This window comes from Streptopelia decaocto (genome assembly GCF_964273445.1).
Source record: "Streptopelia decaocto genome assembly, chromosome: 11".
Taxonomy (NCBI): domain Eukaryota; kingdom Metazoa; phylum Chordata; class Aves; order Columbiformes; family Columbidae; genus Streptopelia; species Streptopelia decaocto.
This window is the reverse complement of record NC_138666.1, coordinates 624,087-640,312: the sequence shown is the minus strand read 5'-3', so window position 1 is coordinate 640,312 and position 16,226 is coordinate 624,087. Positions and strand designations below refer to the sequence as shown.

Below are 16,226 nucleotides of genomic sequence, written 5' to 3'. Positions count from 1 at the left end.
CCTCTGAATACATGATTTATTTTACTTTGTAATGCAGGACATTGCTTAGTTCAGACCTCTGCGTATGTGAAGCAGGAATTCCGTGTCTCGTACTGAGCTGATTCTGTTGAGTGAACATCCAAATGTGAAATGTTTTCTTAATACATCTGCTTCTGAGTGATAACACACAAATGATTCAGGGACCAGCATTAGTAGCTGTTGATTGTTGTAGCTGTGCATATAGATGCTCGTGGGTTCATACTTACTCATTTGTGCCAAGTCATTCACGTTTTTCCTGGTGTTTACTCTTTCCTCACTTAAATGCCAAATGAAGTCAGAAACCTTCTGTGTAAGCTCCAGTGTACTGATGTAGGAATGACTATGTTCAATCTAGCTAAAGACATCGTTTGCATTTTCAGGTTATCTTTAGTTTTCCATAGCCAAACTTACCGCTAAGTGGAGTTTTAAAATATTTTGAATGATCGTTTTTTATTTTAGGTATTGACATTTGTTTTGTGTGATAAAAAGGCCGCGCACTTCTATCTTGTTCTCCCCTAAATATATCCTTCCTTTTGTGACTAAAGGCTTTATATGTTAAGAACATTTGCCTTTTTCAAATTAGTTAACAAGGTACATTGAAATTCTTACCTGCCTCCTGGGGGCTTTGGCAAGGCAGCAGTGACACCACATTATAAACTGTATACAACTGATTTTAATTTGATTTAGAGGGTAGTTTGCTATTCAATTGCTCTAGGGGACTGTCTTGTAATAGTCAGTCTTGTCCATAATTATGATGGCTCTGCCTCTTGTCTGCCTGTAGAATGAAAAAATGAATTCATTAATGTAAAGTACCTGTAAACTCTGAAACTACTCAGCTGAAATTTTGCGGCAAAGCAAACTTAGATCCAGGAGAACTTGGAGAAATATCAAAGTTGCTTCCTTGAAAACAGTGTCAGTTTCTCGGACTCTTGCTTCAATGCCTCATAGAAGCCATAACATTTGAATGATTCCCATGAATGGCATTCGGCTCATGGGAAACTTGTGTAGTTCCCCTGAAAGCGACATTGGAAGTGTTCCTAGAAATAGACTTAATTTTTCACGTGCCGGAGGCACATGGCATTTAAGATGGGTTTCAGTAATAGTAAGCCCAGTGCTAAGTAGAAGATTATTTTGATCATTTCATACTTGCCTTTCCTTCCAAGAGAGTCACTGAAAAGGCAAAAATAACACATTCGCAACTAATTTTGTTATTTCTGAGTGTTTGCTTCCTTTATCCTTGATGCAGAAATGTGTGTGTGTGTATTCCACAGGAGCTGTGGAGTGCGGGGACAAGCGAGAACATCAATTGTGTCGACACTGCCGGTGTTGGGGAATGAGCACTGTGAGCCGAGGGAAACCGGGAGTTAGAACATCAAGCAGAGCAGCGAACATCATTAAATTAAATTTGTAACATTAAAATTTGAGTCCTTAATGTCTATAGTTTAGACTACTTATACAGTCAAATGTTATAATGGATCTGTACTTGTATATTAATACAGGGTGATCTACAGACAGGAAAGCACCAGGTGATCTACAGACAGGGTAGCAGTGGAATCGCAGAGCAGATGTGTGTTTACTGTGGTGAGAGTCTGGGCAATTCAGAACCTTCCCAGGCCAGCCAGCCCTGGTGTCATCTTTCCACCAAGTGTTTGAGGTTTTATACAAGAGCTGAGCTAAGAGAAGCTTTAACAGCTATTATTTGTTGTGCTTTTAACAGTTCATAAACAAATAATGCATAATTCAGCTTCCGTGATGCTGAGATTAAGGATTTATAAACCAAAACTCAAACACTTACAGCAGAACATTCACAGGTAGAATTGATGCTTTGACTCATTCTCTTGAAACATGTTGATTTTTAGAACAGTTTTGTAGCAGCTGTGGTTTCATTAGTTTTGTGATGAGACCTTTGAGGTGAAAATCACTAGTTTTAGTAAATTGCCTGTTTTGTCTGTCCCTGGAATACAAAGAGCCAGTCGTTCTGCTAGTGATTCCCTGACGTTCTGGCAGGAGCCCTTCATCCCGCCTGCCCGTGCGAATCCTCATTACGGCGTTTCGTGCAGCTCTCCCTGCGGTGGTGAAGTTTACCGCTGGGCTGGAGATCTGAAAATCCCACGGAACGTGTTCTGTGCTGTCTGATTTCAGCAGAGCTGTAGTGCTGACAGCAAAAGGAACAGCCATAAGGCTGAAGTCTTTATATAAAATAAAAACCTTAAATTTAGTAGGCTAAAAAAAGAATACTGTGGAGATAAAAGGCCATTTGTTCCCAGAAGCATACTAGGCATTTGTCATACCAGCATTAAGATAAAAAGGCGGGTCTGTATTATCTCCCAGACTCCAACATGAGAAGATTTTCCTGCTCCGCTCGGGTGTTGCTGTTGCACATTCAGGCCTTTGCCAGGCAGAGCCCAGTGCAGCTCTGCTGGCTGGTGACAGCGCTGGGAGCACAGCCCTGGTGCTGGTCATGGAGCTTTTAACACCAGATCTTCTGGATGTGCTCTGAGGTAGCAGGGAGGCAAGGAGGCAGGGTTTAAGCTGGTTTTGCTGTGCCTGGTGCTGCAGGACTCACACAACATACCCTGCCCGTGTCCCTCTGCCCGGCGCTCTCTCCTCATCTCTTTTCTCTTGTTTTAGACTCTTACACGCCATTTGAGAAGGGGGAAGTCACCCAAAGTAAGACTAAAACACAGCAAGCACTTAATCATTTCACTTGTGTTTAAATCCCTAGTGCTGAGAAGAAAACAATGTAATGGGGAAAGACATTTGTGCGCAAAGAAAAGCATTTTGGATTTGGTCAGCTGGGTGGGTCTGGAGGCGTTGCAACAAGATCTTGAGGATTGGTTTTTTGCGCATTGTTGAAAGGCAGTTTTGTTTCTTCGTGTTTGCTTGCTGTGGTGTTCTAGCCAGCAGTGTCACGCACCTCCCAGCTACATGAGAATCTCTGTTAACGTTTTCTTTCTAGTTTGTTTTTGTTACTCATCATAGATTATAGAACAGATGCGTGTAAACGCTGCAGGTTAAGAGGCTGTGCTAAAATCTTCTCTAAGTACATTGTTAATGTGTCCTTTATAAATTTTTCCAGCGTGATTTATTTTCGGGGAATGCAGGTTCAACTGTGCAGCACACCTAACTAAACACATGCTGTCTGTCACTGGACAGACGATTGTGGGGTTTGCTGTGGGCAGATGACTCATCTGGTGTGGGTGCGCGGTGCGGGCAGCTGGCTCGCCCGTCAGCAGCACCGGGAGCTTCAGGTTGTGCGCCACGGTGACCCCGTTCCACAGCCCGCCCGCTGTGGACGGGGCTCGGGACGTGCGGCCACCCTGGGCCGCGAAGGCACAGAGATCCAGTTCAGTGCGCAGCCCCGTTCCAGTTCAAAGTGGAATTCGGTTCTACGTTTTAGTTTCTGGAGCATAACCCAGGGTGGACACGCGTTACTCAGCACTCCTCAGTGATGTGGTAGAAAGTGGGTTCTGGGGGTGTTTTTATCAATCGTTTTCTTGGCAGGTTATGTGTGTCCTACCCAGATGGAGTGAAATGCAGGTTTTAGGTCTGAGGCCCCGTGCAGGTGTAAACCAAAGCGATGGCCTCTCTTCTGGATGCACTGGCACCTTTCTTGCAGTGCGAGTGGGTTTCTTGCTGTCCCCAGGCACAGAGCCTGCATGCCTCTTTCCTACATATTTTATTCTTTTTTTCCCACATGTGATGTAACCCCTTTTCCCTCCTGTTTTCTAGAGACACTGGAAACACTGCCTGGTGGCATTCTGAAATGCTGTTTAAGCTTCACGCCACTTGCCCATAGGGATCAGGCTTAGCTGAGCTCAATCTTTACTGTCTGGTATGAGCAGGAAACATTATTCCAAACAGAATCTCTTTTGTCCTAAAGCTGTTGTTTTATGAAATAGGAGACTTAATTGCTACTTCTTTCCAGATCAGGTCAAAAATTATCCTGTAGGTATCTGGGTGAAGGCAAGAGAAGTCTGGTCCCTCTTCTTTTCCTCCCCTTGTGAGCAGCACACAGAACACTTACCACAGGAGCTCCCGCAGACCTTTTAGGAGAGTCAGAGAATCACAGAGTGTCCTGAGCTGGAAGGACCCGCAGGATCACGGAGTCCAACTGCTGTCCCTGCACAGGACACCCCACAGGTCACCCCGTGTGTCTGAGCACGTTGTCCAGTCTCTCCTTGAACACTGTCATGTTGGGCCGTGACCCCTCCCTGGGGAGCCTGTTCAGTGCCCAGCACCTCTGGGTGAAGAACCTTTTCCTATGTCCCACTGCCCCTCCCTGGCACATCTGCTGCCGTTCCCTGGGCTCTGTTGTTGGTCGCTAAGGAGAGGAGTTTGGCACCTGAGTCCTTCTGACTCAGGAAAAACTCTCCACAAGTAGATTTTTTACATTCTTATATCTGGCATTTCTACATATGTTTTTATTACAGCCCTTGCTAATGTGCAAAAGGCAAAGCATGCTCAGGTGAAAAAAATACCTGTCATTTATAGTTCCAATGTCAGAGTGCTACTGAGGTAAATAAAATAATACAACTTCCTTATTCCACTCCCACAAACAGCCGCAAAACCCCAAGACCACAAGAGGTGAGACCTCGGCTGTTTCCCTGCGACCTTCTCCCCACGCTCCCCCATGGCTGCTCTGGCGTGGCCGCGTGTGAGGAGCAGTGGAGCTGTGACCACTGAGCAGAACCAGCACGTCCGTTGTTCAGGAACAGCCCCAGGTTCCAGTACAAGTTGGGAATGACCTGTTGGAGAGCAGTGTAGGGGAAAGGGACCTGGGGTCCTGGGGACAGCAGGGTGACCATGAGCCAGCACTGGGCCCTTGTGGCCAGGAAGCCAATGGGACCTGGGGTGGGTTAGAAGGGGGTGGTCAGTAGGTCAGAGAGGTTCTCCTGCCCCTCTGCTCTGCCCTGGGGAGACCACACCTGGAATCTTGTGTCCAGTTGTGGCCCCTCAGTTCCAGCAGGACAGGGAACTGCTGCAGAGAGTCCAGCGCAGCCACCAAGATGCTGCAGGGAGTGGAGCATCTCCCGTGTGAGGAAAGGCTGAGGGAGCTGGGGCTCTGGAGCTGGACAAGAGGAGACTGAGGGGGGACTCATTCCTGGGGATCAATATGGAAAGGGGGAGTGTCAGGAGGATGGAGCCAGGCTCTTCTGGTGACAACCAGTGACAGGACAAGGGGCAATGGGTGCAAACCGGAACACAGGAGGTTCCACTGAAAGAGGAGAAGCAACTTGTTGGGGTGAGGGTGGCAGAGCCTGGCCCAGGCTGCCCAGGGGGGTTGTGGAGTCTCCTTCTGTGCAGACATTCCAACCCGCCTGGACACCTTCCTGTGTAACCTCAGCTGGGTGTTCCTGCTCCATGGGGGGATTGACCTGGGTGAGCTTTCCAGGGCCCTTCAACCCCTGACACTCTGGGGTTCTGTGATTCCGTCCCCAGCTCCATGTGTCACAACAGCCCCGTGGCCGGTGCGGGTGGCTCAGCACACACCGTCTGCCACCGCTTCCATTTGCTCTTCCCATGCTGCAGGGCTTTGCTCATTAGGGGCAGATTAAAAGACTGTCACAGTTGTGAAGAAGATAATGTGTTTGGCAAGGGCTTTGTGGATCATAATTATCTTAAAATCCAATCAAGCCATTTTCTTGATTGATTTTGGGATGAGACATACAGGCTTCAGTGGAGTTAATTGCACCTCTCTATGTTCTTAATTTGTATTTTAGGCATCTGCCTGCCCACCTCTCCCACTTCTTTTGGTACGTTTATTTTTTCCTCTTGCAGACAAGCCTACAAAGACTCTTCTAGGTATATGCTCGGACTGTATTACATTTTTCCCATTAGATATGTGTCTTCCAGTGGTATTAGTACAGCAATACCCATGTAGCTGAAAAGCATTTTACAGAAGGATAATTTTAGGTCTCAAAAATGCTATTGGTCAGGCAGGTACACTTTCTTGAAAACTGTAGGAGATACATAAATATAAAATAACTCTGACCACGAATGCTGGTGATTCCTTGAAGAATTTTTGTGGTGTGAACTCCATTTGTAATGTTTAAGAAAGTATTTTAAATAGCAGCGAAAACAAAGATGAGACCTAAATGACCAAGGCAGGATGGCAGCTATCGAATGGCGTTATCAGAATAACCCAGGCTGGCTGTCATCAGACACCGCCGGCTGCAGACCCCGAGGACGCCGCCGCAGCCCTCGGTGCTGACGGCACCACGTTCCGTGCGCCAGGACTGATCCAGAACAGCCCGTTCACATCAGGGTCTCTTCCTGCGTTTTCTGCTGTGGTGGGTTAGCAAGTGACAAAGGGGATTTCTAGAGATTAATAACAAATCAATCTGGTTGTCTATTTCTTTTCCATATCAGTTGCAAAATAAAACTGCAAATTCTTGTGGAGGAAAGCAACAAAGCTGACAGCAAAAGCGCCAAGGAAGTCAGTTTGAACTGCATCAGCTTCTCACCTTCTGAATTCTCTGGAGGGACAGAGCGGTTCGAAATGTCTGATAGTCCATGAACACACCACCTGTTGACTCTCAGGGTAACCACAGTGTGAAGATGACGGTTTGGGCAAAATCAAAGGTGACTGGGTTTGGGACGGGGGTGGGTTATGCGTATTTACACCAGGAGGTGCCACTGCAAGTTGGAATTTCCCCTCTTTCTGATAAAAGAGGAAAATAGATATTTTTTTTTTCCCTGTGGCTTGCTCATCTAAATTAATTTGATCTTGCTCTGCAGAGCATCTGATAAAGGAATCTGGAAAAACAAAAATGGTGTTTAAAACCCACGTGCTTTTACTCAACAGCCTGACTTTAAACTGTTTCAGCTCGTTTCCCAGTGTCTGACCGGCTCCTGCTCGCCCTGGGATGGGTTTGGAGTTTCGGGGCGCTCCGGAGGTGGATGTGAAGGGAACTGAATGGCGTGAACCAACAGAGAACCCTTGGGCCTTGTTTCTTCAATGGCAGCAGCAGCTGTGATGGCAGGAGCTCTTGTGGGTCCCCAGGGCACCCTATGGGTCGTGGCACCCACAGTTACTGCTCTGCAGCCCCAAACGCATCGTTCAGCTCCTCCTGGGGCAGGGTGTTTCCAAAGAAAACAGGATCCAGCTCGTTAACTATCAATCATGTACCAGTCAAGCTATGGCTGTTAAAAACTGTCATCTGCTTTACTATTTATTTTCTGCTACTCTCATTATTCTTACCAAGGTTTCTCTTTCCTCTGTGATTACAAACATTTTATAATGTAGGAAAAAATGTTTGCTTTAGTAGAAGTTTTAGTTTCTTTTCCAATTGTATTTTAAAACGATATTTTAGTAGGCATGCTATGTGAGCGCCATGTCTATCAAACTCCTTTCTTGTCCCTGCTTAAGGTAGAAAAGAGACATGAGAACCTTTTTTCCAGAGGCCGGAGACTCTGCTGGATTTCAGTATCTTCCTCTCCTCATCTACGTACTTACCCTTATTTTGTAGAAATTGAAAAATTGCCACAATGACAATTTTGTAAACCCCGTGTTGAAGGCTGTAAAGGAAACCAGAACCCGTTTGCCTGGATTTTCATTCCCAGTGTGTGTAAGGGAGAAGTGGTGACCGGGGTTTTCATTCATTTGCAGCCACACAGTTCAGACCGCGATCAGCAGCCGCCAGGTTTACTGGAAACTGGAAGTGCTGCGGGAGCGAGAGCAGAGCAGCTGGGGGAAACAGTGATGTAACACTGCTATCCTGCTAGCTGAAGTATTAATGTGCAGTCACATTTTAAATCACAAGCAACTGCAAAACCAAACAACAGTGCTAGTGTCCAGCAGAACGACAGCGCTCCTGAAGTCAGCTGTAGTTTGTATTTAAAGGATTGTTTCCTTGCAGTAGGATTTAGTTTGTAGACAGGTCTGTGTTTGTACGGCAAGAGGCGGGACAGCAGTTTCGCGGGCTCCTGAACCCGCTGAAGCAGAGGCGCTCGCTGTCGGTGCGCTCGCCGCGCCACGACCGCTGCACGGCTGCGCAAAAGCTGCGGGAAGGACGAGGCAGCTGGGAGTGACTGCGGCGTGGAACTGCTGGGGAGGCGCGGAGCGGAGGAGCCGCTGGGTCGCTGCTTAAACCGGCGCTCGGTCAGCGTGTGGAATTGCCACTGACTGTGGCTGCTGTTTAACTGCAGCTCTCTGGCTGGAGTTGGGGCGGTGCTGCAGGCCCCGGACAACCTCGTAGCGCTAAATGTACCCACACATTACAGTTACGGACCCGACAGTAACGAGCGGGTCTTTTCTCCGGATTTTCTTCCCCATTCTCCCCCTATTTCTCCACTATTCTTTGAAAGTTGATGATTTACAGCAAGGAGGAGCAGTAGCAGCACTACTCTGAGACCAAAATCAGCTTTTCCAACCTTGTTCATTCTCCACATCCTTTGATGAGAGATTTGTTAATGGTTCAGTGTCCATCAACAACCAGTTCTTCTACAATTTTGGCTGGAGAAGGATTGATTCTGAGATTTCTGGGCAGGTCCGGCCCTGCCCCCGCCCCCGTGTGTCCAAACCCCCCAGTTGTGCCCGTCTCTAACTCGCTCTCCCGCCTTTCGCATCGACGCACAACAATTCACCCACAGCCGAGTTGTCGCTGGCCGCTGTTACTTTCATTATGAGAGTGCTTGGGGAGCAGCTGGACAGCTTTAGTACATTCTGTGCTGCCAAGAGGCACTTTATTGACCGTCCGTGTCTCGGGTAGCAGGTTGAGGGTTGCCCCTACAGTCAACAGGAGTCTTGAAGTTACAACTTAAAGTATTTTTATTGACAGTTTTTTTACAAGCATTTCCTTTTTATTACTTTCACCAAAATAAAGCATCTAGCATACAGTGTTTTCACACAGTTAGGAGATAAATAAGTGTATCTTGAATTCTCTAATGCATTGATGGCTTATGCAATACAAAGTTTTTCTTCATTTATATTAATTTTAAATACAGCTTGTTTGCCCCCTTTTTAAAAACTAACTTTTATCTTGTTATCATACGTTTCCCTTGTTAACTTATAGATGTTTAAACAATTGGGAAACTGCAGCGGTATTTATTGCTAGAGATAAAAAGTTGCTCCATTAGGATGAAACTTGTGCATCAAGTTATCAACTGGTAAATTAAGAAAAAAAACCCTAAATGTCCATTGAACTGATACAGAAAATGTCAACTGAACTGATACAGAAAAACTTCAAAGAATAACAACTATTTAACCTTCACCTCCAATTTGTTTGTAGAATAATAAAATAATAATCCAAGTTTCATATTTCCACGTTGATTGGTACGCATGTTAATTATGGTACATTCTGAATTTCGTTTAGAATTTACAATAGACTTGTTTGTAGTTATAAACGGAGCTATAAAGACAGAATCTCACAGTGCATTTCTCTTGACATTACCAACTATGTTAAATGTATAATTGAAGGTCATCAATACAATCCCATTCAACTTAATTGAATATCCCAGACTAACTCCATGTGCTCAGGGTTTCATGCTGCATAGCTGAGGAAGGACACTACCGGGTGGCACTTCGTGTCTTCAACGGCACTTTGTTCAGCAAAGGACAGCGGGGTTTGCGTGACCGGGGTGACCATTCAGAACTCTGTTTTGCTACGTGCATGGTAAACGCGGGGACACTGAAGGCAGCGGCCGTGCCGGGGCGGGTGCCGCTCAGCTGATGGTGCAGGGGTCCTCGCCGCTGGCGCGCAGCTCGCCCTCCAGCAGCAGGGAGACCACGGCCTTGCTCAGGTAGCTGCACGTCCCCTTCCTGCCGAGCGGGGGGGTGTTGTAGAACGCAGTCACGTCCGCCTGCCGCAGGACGGGGTGGGGAAAGCAGCAAACGGGGACATCACAAACACGTTAGAAATGCAAAGATGGTTTGCAGGCTCTAAAGCTTTAGTGTAATTCTGCTCCACCTTCAGAAATCTCCCACATACCTGAACACGTGGAATACAGATTCCTAAAATGCATTGCCTATATTTCTTCACTGAACTTTCCAGCCCTGTCAGTATTTTTCAGTGTCGGAGCAGCAGGGCTCTCTGGGCCTGCGGCGAAGGTCACTGCGTGGTGACCGCTGTGCAGCACCAGCGTGAGCCGGGTCTGCGTGCACATGCAGATCCTGGCGCCAGATTTATTTAGAAGAAATAAATAAATCAATCTGAGTGCTAAACCACAGGTAGCACGTGAGCCAATTCATTAATCAGATCCACAAAATCGGTTTCCTTCACTGAACACCTGTTCTGCACAGTTGATGATGTTAAAGCATCTGCTTCTTTTCAAGTTATTTATTGGCTGCTATAATAAAGGTTCAATGCTTTAATTCAGGAAATTGGTTACTTTCAAATCAAGGGCAGAGATTAGCGAAATATTAGACTTCTCTAATTTTCGGCTGTGTTTGAAATTATTGGAGGAAATACCTGGGACATTTATTACACGTTAATGGGAAATGAACAAAGTTGAGAATATTTGCGAAGCCGGTGCAGTGGCAGAGCGCAGCTCAGAGCAGGACTCGTTTGGCAGCTTCGTTAGGAGAACGTGAGACGGGATGCCATGGGAACATCCCACAGAGCGGCAGGACCTGGGAACACGGGACAGGCGGCGTCCCCAGAGTCCCCACGCAGGGAGCTGGAGCTTCCAACACCACTGCTCTGAAAGATCCTGTTCACAACTGTAACTTGGGGTTTCTTTCTAAGGGACAAAAAGGCATCATACTAAGTAGATCTGGGCTTGGAAAAATATCCATCGCTTTGCTGGAGGCCAGGGCAGCACCAGCAAAAATGGGGTTTGGCACAGGATTCTGGTGCGTTTCCAGCCGTTTCCAGCTTGTCACAGGAGTCAGCAGCGCATTCACGACCCCGTGCGGCGCTGGCACCCGACGGCCCTTTGTGTGGGTGACGAGGCTGGTTTTGCGGTGGTCGCAAGCTCAGTCATTACCCTCCTAACTGGGCAGGCCAAAAGAGGGACTTAATAAAACCGGGTCCTTCCAAAACCAAAGGGATGCCGCAAGGTGAGCTGTTGCTCCGGCTGGATGGATACCTGGCTGGCTTTCCAATCTTAGTACAAAAGAGTAGTGGCAAAAATGTGAACCCTGGAGCTCTGGGGAGAGTTCTTAAGGAGCAGACCATTCCTCGTCTTTAACGGAGCTCAGTGCAGCAACAGAAGTGCTGGTGCATATCAGTACGTTATGAATCAGCAGATTACTCAGAGCTTTATTACAAAATTTCAGAGCTTTGAGGCACCAAAACTTGTAACAAGAATATTTAGCGTTCTTTGAAGCATGAAACCTAAAATCATAGTGAAGTAAATCTTAAAAACTACTTAACAATCAAGTTACATTTATTTGGATTTTAAGCCTTAAGAGATTAAAAGCTTCCAAGGTCAATAATGCAACTCTAGCACAACAATCAGCAGCCAAGAACAGTTTTGCATCTCCAGTTCTGACATCAGTGCTGTCAATGGGAGTTCTTTGCTGACTACATTTTACACACATTTAGCACAGCAATCTCAGCCTCACCCTTCCCTGCTGAGCTCTAGTGTTTTCTTTCTTTCTTTTTGTTATTCTTAGCTCTGCTCAGTTCCAGTGTCCCCCCTAATTAATTCTTTCCCCTTTAATGAGTATTATAACTATTTTGGCTTTACCCAGACTCTCATTTCAAAGCTGGGTAACATTATGAGTGTTCTCCTTCCCATACCAGTTTGAATTAACAATTTAGCAATAAAGACGTACACATCTTTTATCTCTGCTCACAGGCCAGACTTACACAGCGCTTGGCTATATTATTATTTGTGTTCCATTCTGAACTCCTGTCAATATCTTTTTATTCTGAACTGCACAGAATTACATTTATAATTAACTTCAATCAGAATGGTAAATGCTATAAGACACTAATACTTCACTCACCTTTGGACTGCTGTGATCTTTCTGAAAGTCATGAAGTGCTTCTTGCACCACTTTGTCTAAGTCCACCTTGTCCTGGAACTCCAGCTCAGGGTTTCTCTCCAAAATGACAGATATGACCATCAACAACTGGAAGGCACAAAAAGACCGTCAGGCTTGAGATTGGATTTGTTCAGATTCGGGTTACGTAAAAGCACTGGTACTAATCGATGTGCAGGAAGCCATTGAACAACGGCCCAGGGAATGGTGCACAGCTGATGGTGCTCTGAGCTGGAGAAAGAGGCACCGAGACACAGATCTCTGTGTCCGGCGCTGTGCCCGCCGGCTGCCGGCGCTGAGCGAAGGACGGACCTTCGCACCCGGCCGCGCGGAGCCCGGACTCACCCGCCCCGTTCACCCGTGGGTGGCTTTGGCTGCAGCGGAGCTGGTGCTCAGCCAGGCACGCAGCAAACGCTGCCCCTCAGCACCTGCTCTGCTGCGGCACAATCACACATGGGATCAGTAAAATCCTGCTAGGACAAGGTTTATAGAAACAAAGTCAGCAGACATCAATAAAACATCTCAGTTCAAAAGAATTTACATTCCTTACATCTGGAAGAGGTTTGGCGTAGGAAGGTGAACATGATGAGAGACCTGTCATAACAGCGACAGGTGGGCAGTCGAGTCTATCTTGCTCATCCAGGGTTTGGATAATTGAGTTTCTCTGTCAGCCCGCAGCAGGACACTGGTTGTCAGCCAGAACTGGGGTGCATTGGGTATTTCTGGGAGGAATCCCCACCAGCACCGGAGGCAGCTGCTCGGGCCCTTGCACTGAGCTGCTGCCAGCACCCGTGTCCTGACCGGGGGTGGTCCCAAATGATCCATCATGTGTGGGGGAAGGACTCTGAACAGCCTCCAGCTTTCCTGGTGGCTCTGGGAACGTCAGGAAACCCCGAGTTTGTTGATTCAGCAGCATAAAGCAGCTTACTAGAGATAGACCTCAGCAAAACGGGAAGAATCTGCCATGGGGCAAACTGACTGCTGGAGGGTTCTCCCTAGACCGAGAAAGTGGGGAGAAAAAGGCCCGGGCAGGGGCTGGAAGGAAAGCTGCTCTGGAGTGACTGTGATTAGTAGTGTTCACCTCCTGTGACCCACTGGTATTGGCACTGTCCTTAATATTTATCTATTGGCTAAAGGGGAAGAGCATCAAGAACTTAGTATATTCTGAACACGTTAACAGGAACCTGTTCATCATACAAATCCATGGAGGAACCATTGAAGCAAGAGTTTATATTTAAAATGCTATTTCTTCAAATATTTGAGTCTCAGTTATGCATTTTTTTTCATTTTAAGCTGTAACATACTCATGTACGTGATAAAATGTCATTCATTGTAGGCCACAGACCTCTACAATAATTTGCCTGTATTCCGGCTGGTCGATATTTTGCAGCATATCTTCAACGAGAAGGGAAAAATTCATTTCATACATCGTCATATCCGATAAGGTTGGTTGCTGGAAAACAAGTAATACTTTTAGTCAAAGGCCACTTGCATCACATCAAACCCGCCCCGGGTAGAGCCTGTTTGCTTGGTGAATAAATAATCCTCAGCTAAGAAATCTGAACACTGTAGGGTTAGAAAGAGCAGATTTCAGAGTCCATGACTTGGAAAGCGTATTTTAGACTTATTCTTTTATAAATGTTTTGGTTTTGATAATGAGAGGAACAAACTACCCTAAGTAATACATTATGGCATAAAATAGATATGAACAATAAAACACTCCCGCGTTAGCGGTCAGGCGAGCAGCGCTGACCGCACATCCCGCAGCTTTACCTGCGGCAGGAACTTCCCCGCCACGATCAACCCGTTGGGGGTTCTCTCCAGGATCTGCCACACGCGGTCGTAGAACCCGGCCGGCGTGCGGTTGAGACACCCGTCGATCTGGCGCCGGTTCAGCCAGCTCCTGCGCGGGAAAACCACAGCGTGGGCAAAACCGCCGCAGCTGCGGCGCCGCGGCCGCGCCAGCGGAGCCACGCGGCCCTGGAGCTCGTGCTTTGTGGCAGGCGGCTCCAGAGCAAACCCGAGCAGGGTGCTCCGCGCGCACAGCTCGGGATCGTGTTTGTGCTTTTTGTAACTGGACTAAGAGAATTAACTGTGACGTGTCCCCAGCGCAGTAACAGAACTCGCTGAGTTCATCGTGTCTAATCAAATAACTAAATCACATATAAACCACAAGTCACTGTGAGGTACCGACGACAGCCAAATCTATGCAGGCTGAAAAAACCCCCCAGTATTAGCTATAAATTTATCATACTACAGTAGGCAAAACAATTCATTATATAAATACAGCTCAATGAATCTATAAAACACAAAACATACTAGATAATGGCTTCGAAACATCTGTCCCTCTAATTTAACACCAGGTTAGAAATCTGCATTTCAGCAGGATCACTGAAGGCAGCTTTTACGACCGTGTGGAGCAAAACAAGTGCCTGTCAGTTTAGAACATTAGAACATTTAGAAACTTACTGTCCTTGGTTGCTTTTTAAATTTTAAGCAGAAAATCCATTTTTCTACGGTGAGAGAGCAGCAAGAGCTTCCCTAGGAAGCGAAGCTTTGGTGAAAAGCAAGTAATGGTTTTGTGTCTCAGTTTAACATTCCCGCAAAAGGGTGGTTGGGGCTGGTTGGTTTGTTTGTTAAGTTCTGTGTTTTCTCAGGTCACAAACAGCCCTTTTATCACCTCGGTAAGAGGGAACTTGAAGGACCTGATACAGGAAAGGTGGAAAGTCCCTCCACCTAAATGTTTGGATATTTGCAGCACAGGAATGAACACACTATTACACATTATTTACCACTGTGGGTTTGTTTGGGGTTTGGGGGATTTTAGTTTTTCCTCTATTTGTATTGACAGATTAACCTGATATGTTCAGAACAAAATGAGTTGTCAGTACAACTGCTGGTTTGTGCAGATGGCAGCGTGCCGGCTGAAATAACAGAAAGATCTTACATTGAAAAACCTGAATCTTAAATACTGGAGATGAGAATTCCTCCAGAGCTCTGCCCAGCAAAGAGGACTCTACTCAGACACCATGGGTGTTCTTCCATTTGTCTTCATTTGCTCAGTGTAGCTCCCAACTACACTCCAAGACACATTGTGGTGGGTTTTTAAAGGGAAAAACAAAGTGTTACTAAGTGGTGCATCTTCTGAAGAGCTTTGAGCTCCAGGTAATTGGGATATGAATATGAGCACAAAGATGATATTTAAAGTGAAGGCTTTAAAGCACTTGTGATACAACAGCTGCTACTGACATTAGTTACCACTGCCGGGATCGTGCCAATATGTAGCATTTTTTTCCTGTAGAACTGTATTGGATTAACATGTCAAATTAAGAAAAATGTCTCCTAAATCACTTCTCAATAAACCGTTTAACGGCCATAACCCCGCACCTGCCGGGCCCTGCAGCTCGTGCTCTGCGCGGCTCGGCCCTCGCACGCCGACAAGAAACATTCCGAAAAGACCGGTTGTGATAGAAATAAAAGGTTGTTTTCCCAATACAAAGAAAGAAGCATTTGAAGTTGTCAGAAATACTCCAACCTATCTGACTATGGGAAGGAAGAGTCCTGTAAACTCAATGAGCAAAATGAGTTTTGTCGCTGTTTGGATCAATAAGAGAACAACGCTCCATGTTAAAAAGGCTGCTCGCGATCTCGTCACCTGCGTAAACAGGTCAGAAAGAGTGTGTGTGGAAGTCTGCACTCTGTTAGCAATATATAGATATAGAAAATTTGACTGTCCATGAAAACGTGGAGAGTTTAGTTGTGGAGAGAGTGCTGGGGAGGTAAACGCACCAGCAGCCCTTGGCCTGCGCCAGGTGATGGGCAGGGACGGGCGCTGTCACAGCAGCAGAGCAGCTTTCTAAGAGTCACAGCAATAGGAAAAACGATCACCGAAAGAAAATGCGAGGAGACAGGGTTCAGTATTTCCTGGCAGCAAGAGAACTCTCAAAAACAAGTCACACATGGGTAAGGAAAAGGAGCGAGTAATACAGTACTGGAAGAAGCTCTGAGGGATATGCTGGCTGGCTCTTGTGTGCAGATAACCTCCCGAAAAAGAATCTTCGTCCTCAGAAAAAGCGCCCAGAGTGCTCTTTGCTGACCCAGCTGTTGTACGCGAAAGGAATCACAAGCAGAAGGCAGCCTGACAACTCAGGTAGGATCTCTAATGAGGGTAATGAAGCTTGAACTGACCAAATTGTTTCCTAAATAGCATAATATTTAATGGAAAATGCTGCAAAGAGAAAGCTGGGCTTGTTCTGCTGGGGATTTAGAAGAATAA

At 46.4% G+C, this 16,226-nt stretch overlaps 1 protein-coding gene across 4 annotated transcripts in view; it reads right to left on the bottom strand.

Moving 5' to 3' along the window:
- Nucleotides 1–8,618: 8,618 nt before the first annotated feature.
- Nucleotides 8,619–16,226, bottom strand: part of PHKB (phosphorylase kinase regulatory subunit beta) — a 79,099-nt gene continuing 71,491 nt past the window's right edge. For all 4 annotated transcript variants that reach the window (XM_082062840.1, XM_082062837.1, XM_082062838.1 and 1 more), the window contains 4 exons: nucleotides 13,724–13,853; nucleotides 13,296–13,403; nucleotides 11,915–12,040; nucleotides 8,619–9,822 (listed from right to left, as the gene is read on the bottom strand). In XM_082062840.1, coding sequence (XP_081918966.1) covers nucleotides 9,685–9,822; nucleotides 11,915–12,040; nucleotides 13,296–13,403; nucleotides 13,724–13,853 — 502 coding nt within the window. In that variant the 3' untranslated portion in view covers nucleotides 8,619–9,684. The remainder of the gene's footprint in view (nucleotides 9,823–11,914; nucleotides 12,041–13,295; nucleotides 13,404–13,723; nucleotides 13,854–16,226) is intronic.